General features: G+C 46.1%; 1 protein-coding gene across 1 annotated transcript; it reads left to right on the forward strand.

Moving 5' to 3' along the window:
- The first annotated feature begins 2,074 nt into the window (after positions 1–2,074).
- LOC119292534 (serine/arginine repetitive matrix protein 2-like) lies at positions 2,075–5,241 on the forward strand. Its single transcript, XM_037571344.1, has 5 exons — positions 2,075–2,613; positions 4,069–4,368; positions 4,474–4,565; positions 4,720–5,021; positions 5,063–5,241. The coding sequence occupies exons 1-5, from the start codon at positions 2,146–2,148 to the stop codon at positions 5,239–5,241; spliced, it is 1,341 nt and encodes a 446-aa protein (XP_037427241.1). The 5' UTR covers positions 2,075–2,145.
- Positions 5,242–6,043: the final 802 nt, after the last annotated feature.

Below are 6,043 nucleotides of genomic sequence, written 5' to 3' on the forward strand. Positions count from 1 at the left end.
CCACAGACCTTCGGGTCCATAGTTATTAGCTAGATGGCTTCTTCTCTCTCTTTGAATCTCAATACAAAGTTCTCCTCGATCTTCTTGGAGATCTATTTGATGTAACTCTTTTTGCCGTGCGTTTGTCGAGATCCGATGAATTGTGGGTTTATCTATGAGAAATATTTGAATCTCCTCTGAATACTTTTATGTGTGATTAAGTTATCTTTGCAAGTCTCTTCGAATTATCAGTTTGGTTTGGCCTACTAGATTGATCTTTCTTGCAATGGGAGAAGTGCTTAGCTTTGGGTTCAATCTTGCGGTGTCCTTTCCCAGTGACAGCAGGGGCAGCAAGACACGTATTCTATTGTTGCCATCGAGGATAAAATGATGGGGTTTATATCATATTGTATGAGTTTATCCCTCTACATCATGTCATCTTTCTTAATGCGTTACTCTGTTCTTCATGAACTTAATACTCTAGATGCAGGCAGGAGACGGTCGATGTGTGGAGTAATAGTAATAGATGCAGAATCGTTTCGATCTACTTGTCACGGACGTGATGCCTATATGCATGATCATGCCTAGATAATCTCATAACTATGCGCTTTTCTATCAATTGTTCAACATTAATTTGTTCACCCACCGTAATACTTATGCTATCTTGAGAGAAGCCACTAGTGAAACCTATGGCCCCCGGGTCTATCTTTTATCATATAAGTTTTCATCTACTTTTATTTGCATCTTTACTTTTCCATCTATATCATAAGAATACCAAAAATATTTATCTTATCTTATTATCTTTATCAGATCTCACTTTCGCAAGTTACCGTGAAGGGATTGACAACCCCTTTATTGCGTTGGTTGCGAGGTTCTTATTTGTTTGTGTAGGTGCGTGGGAGTTTTGAGGAGCCTCCTACTGGATTGATACCTTGGTTCTCAAAAACTAAGGGAAATACTTACGCTACTTTACTGCATCACCCTTTCCTCTTCAAGGAAAACCAACGCAGTGCTCAAGAGGTAGCAAGGCCGAATACAGGGCAGTTGCAAATGTGGTGGCTGAAACATGTTGGTTACGACAACTTCTTCAGGAGCTTCATCGACCGGTGACTGGTGCCACTGTGGTTTTTTTGTGACAATGTGAGCTCTTTTTACATGACACCGAATCCCGTTCATCATCAGCGCACCAAGCATGTGGAGATCGATCTATACTTTGTACGAGACCGTGTCACCACAGGCGAGGTCCGGGTTCTTCACGTTCCGAGTTCTTCTCAATTTGCGGACATTTTCACCAAAGGATTGCCATCACCTCTCTTCTTGGATTTTTGAGACAGTCTTAACATTCGTCGACGCCCGTTTACGACTGAGGGAGGGTGTTAGAATATATAACCGTATTGTATTTGTATAGACATACAATTGTATATGTGTAGTCCTTGTATAGGTGTCTGTGTATTGCACGATACGAACTCTGCCTTGTAACCTCTATATATTGACCAATACAAGGCACCACAACGAGTGGTTTCCCAAATCTTACAGGTTCCACACTTTATTTTGGTGTAAACATGCATGTGTAGGCTCTTGTGGAGAACCTGGTAGAGAACACCCCTCTTCACCATAACCTCGACTCTACACCTGTGTTTGTGATTTTGTTGTGCAAGTTTGGGATCTTTTGTTGGATAGGTTAACTTTTGATGCAAGTTCTTATTGTGTTGCACCAATATAACTTCAGCTAATCTTGATCCGTTGTTGCATCTTGTCGACACATGTGTCGTAGACATTTTAATTTCTTACTGTTGCATGCATGTAATATTTTGTGTTAAGAGAAATGTTAGATTGTTATTGTTGCATATATGCAACATTTCTGTTGCATATATTTGGGTTTCGTTGCATAGTTTTTTGTTTGATCTTTTGTGTTTAGCTTGTGCGCGGCCTCTGATTTCGTGTTGAATTTTGCAGAAGCCGGCGATTCGAGTAACTTTGATTAATGGTGACCATACCTGTCAGTTGCTAATAACGCTAGCTAGCCCACTTGCTAGACAAACATCGCTACAAATACTGCCGGCAGGTCACTAGCTCCGGCCGGCGACCACCGAAGTCTAATCAAGTTACCAAGCTACCCATCATCTACCTCAAAGAAACAAGAGCCACCGTACGTAGCAAATTTCCATGGAGAAACCCAAGAGATCAAGCCAGCCATCACACAGACGATTCGAGTCGCTGGACGTCAAGAGGTCGTCTTCTTCGCTCAACATGTCCACGTCCTCTCTCAGGAGCATCAACGAGGAGGACAGGGGGGCTGCCGCCGCCCATGCGGGCAGGAGGCCCACCGTCGTGAGGTTTGCTCCCACCCCTACACCTCCGCGACCGTCGTCGTCGTCGGGGACGAGGAGGGGCTCGCGTTTGGCGCCACAGCAGGCGCCCAAGGCGAGGCCTGCAACTGCAGCCGTGCGCCCGGCTTCGCCTTCCGGAACGAGGCCAGCCAGGTCGTCGCCTGCGGAGTCTGGACCGAAGGCGACGAGGAGGAGCTGGGGGTGCACGGGGAGCGCGGGCGATCAGAAGGAGAGGGTGACCGGTGACGTGATCAGCGGGGAAAGGAGCAAGGGGGCGGCGGCGACGCTGGTGCGGAGTTCCTCGGTGAGTTCGTCGGTGTCAATGGCAGGCACCCCCGTTAAATCTTTTGTCATTGTTTAATTTATATTTTTACAGAAATCTAACCCACCATGTCAGGAAAAAAATCGTGCCCACCTCTGCCCTCTTTCTTCCAGAGAAAGGAAAATTTCTGTTAGTGTCACAACATGAGAGTTTTGAGAATATTCTAAGAACTTAGAAGGCACTACTGTCTATTGTCCTGCAAAATCTCCCGTTTTGTACAAACACAATACGAGTATCATTTTCCCTGACGCATTGCACCAGAAATCTGAGTGCGTGCAAGTTTTCTCCACTTCTCCATCTCTGTTCAATTCCACTGAAAATGCAGAGAGTTGAGTCACATAATTGCAGTTTCATGGGCAAGCACAACACTCGTCACAGTCATCAGTTATCAGTTCACTTATGAGAAGTTATATTCATTTGCATCTTTAGTACCTAAATACAGTACTTTCCTTGTTGCCAGATTTGTACAAATGATGTCCTAGGTGAAAGTGTCTGTACTTCCTCTGTTCCAAAATAGAAGACATTCTAGAAAGCGTGCAGCTTAAAAAAAATGAGTGGAGCTTTTTTTCCTTTGATGAGGTGAAAATAATATCATCATAACTGCTCTAACTTCTTTTCCATAATATCATAGTTTTATAAAATTTTATCGATTTTGTGCAAAATGTAGGGCCAAACTTGTATATTTGAGATTGTGCAAACTTTAAGACATCGTCTATTTAGAAATGGAGGGGTTGCATTTTCTTCGAAAATTTTCTTTCATCAGTGATAGCTTATGAAATGGTACTCCTACTATTGTTATTGGCAATTTCACATCAAGCATTCCCTTTCTCCATGACAAGGTGGCACTGGTTGGTCTGCGGTGAGTGGTGACGCATGTAACTTTTCTTGAGATGGACATCACAACTATTTTCCTAACCACGGCAGTCACTAGGCTTCTAATGGCAAGTTGTTATGATTACTATAATCGAGTGATTCACCTTTTGCTGATTGAGAGCTCGTCTTTGAGTGAAACTTAAACAGAATTAGGTGCACCTAATAAGATTCACGGTTGTGTGCCAAATCTCTGCCTTTTCATATGGTCGTTTGGCTACAACAGCCAATTTGTCTCTTCTTCAGTGAATCATCTTTTGCAATTCGAAGCTACCATGGCTGTCAGGAAACAGAGCGAACTTGAGGGTAGTAACTTCTTCCATGTAAAATGCCGAAAAACATTGTTCTCCCTCTGATCAATATTAATTGTCGCAACTTTAGCACAACTTTCGTAGATTTTGAGTTGAAGAGTTTTGTGTTCTACTAGTGAGACATGATCATACGTGGTTTTTTTTGCGGGGGACATGATCATACGTGTTAAAAAGCGACGATTGCTACATACATTGTTGATCACAGTGAAAGCTGAAATAGCATTTTGATGTATACAGTACCTGCTAATACACTCAGGTTCCAAGAAGCAGAAAACCGGCAGAGGAGAAACCACTGCAGAAAAGGGAGAGCAAGACCAATATCATCTCCAGGACTAAGCAAAGACCCACTCCATCTCCTAAACCAGATGTTCTCCACAAGCCCGGCGCGCAGAGAAGCCCCAGCATTGCCGCCAAGACGAGCGAGAAGCGACCTCCCACTCCCGGCGGTGCATCGCCGGACGACATGGTCAAGGTTTCTCCTCCCCGTTCGACATCGGCGACGACGATGGGCGCCTCATGGGAGTCGCTTCCACCGGCCCTCCAGACTCTCGGATCGGTACAGTTCGTTCAGAAACTTCTGTTTGGATGCGTCAGGATTGTCCTGTTTTAAGTTGCAAATTTTTGCCTAGTTCTCAAAAATGGTGTTGTACATGACCTGTAGGGAGTCATGAGTTATAGGGATGCTGCAGAGATGGCTGCTGTGGAGGCCATGCAGGAAGCTTCTGCTGCAGAGATTGTGCTCAGATGTCTCAGGTGATCTGCTCTTCAGTCTTTAGGATATGTACTAGTAGTTTTCAAAATATTTCAGTATGTACCAAAATGAATGAAATTTTCAAAATTTCGGTGAAATCACACTGAAGGTAAAACCATAATATGAGAACGAACTGACCAGATTTGCTTTACACAGTGCCTTCGCGGATTTGGCCGCCACCGCCGGCAAGCAGTCGCCCCAGCACACCGTCGACGAGTTCCTCGCGCTCCAAGCCGCGATCACCCGCTCCACCGCCGCTCTCGGCAACCAGCAACGGAGTGGCCACGCCGGCGAGTGGCTGCACGCGGCGGTCACCGCCGACCTGGCGCCTTTCTCCCTCTACACCGCCTCGTCGTCGTCCAGGAAGCGCGGCACCGAGTCGCCTGCCGTCTCCGCCTCGCCGCGGCGGAGGCCGCCACCTGGCTGGAGACCGCGGCGAGGGAGCTCGGGGAGGAGATGTGCGCGTGGTTTGTCGGGCACGTGGACCGGCTGCTCGAAGCCGACGTGGCCGGGACGCTGGGGCAGCTCAAGAGGGTCAACGACTGGCTGGATGACGTCGGGCTGCGGACGGCGGCCGTCGACCGGCTGAAGGAGAAGATCTTCGGGTACCTGCTGGATCACGTCGAGTCGGCGGTGGTCGCGTTAAACGGCGGCGTTGCATCCAACCGGAGAAAATAGACGAGTGTGTATGTTGTGCCGGATCAAAGCTAAAATGTACGCAAATGATAAATGTCACATGTAAGGTATTAACACAGACGTTTTTAGGCCCTCAACTATGTGATCGGTGCGAACCAATCTGTGATTGGATGGTTTGAGAGACTGTGATATGCCCAGTCCATCAGGGTTCAAATCTCGGGGCTCGCATTTATTCCTGAATTTATTTCAAGATTTTCGGTGATGCGCATTCAGTGGGAGGAGACGCTCCCGTTGACGACGAGGTGCCTACGTGACTTCGTAAATTTTAAGATGATATGCCGACTCAGTCTTTCGGAGGTGCTCATAGGGGTAGGGTGTGCCTGTGTGCGTTCATAGGGATGAGTGTATGCGCGTGTATATGAGCGCTTGTGTTTGTACTGATGTTCAAAAAGAAAAACTATGTGATCGGTGAACTAAAAAAAACTATATGATTGGTGACACATTTTTGTAAAGCGAGCCACGTGTAGGCAAATTGTAATCGAACATTTTTTTAGCGTCGGGCACAGAATATAGAAGATTTGGCATTGTCCAGTTCGGACCCACATACATATAAACAAGTAATATAGTAGCCGAGCTACCTAACCACCAGTGTCTCGGGTTGTTTCTTTGCGTGAGAAAGGACATCGCTCGTTTAGTTTATTGGACCCAGGAATATGGCATCAAAGCAAGTTGATGCATCGATGCCCAGAATTTTTAGTTCGGCACCGGCTGGACAACATAGGGCACCGATGCCAAATGTCCAAAAAGCAAATTTGACACCCATTTTGTCTTACATAGTGAAGAC

The sequence above is a fragment of the Triticum dicoccoides genome, chromosome 4B, assembly GCF_002162155.2.
Source record: "Triticum dicoccoides isolate Atlit2015 ecotype Zavitan chromosome 4B, WEW_v2.0, whole genome shotgun sequence".
Taxonomy (NCBI): domain Eukaryota; kingdom Viridiplantae; phylum Streptophyta; class Magnoliopsida; order Poales; family Poaceae; genus Triticum; species Triticum dicoccoides.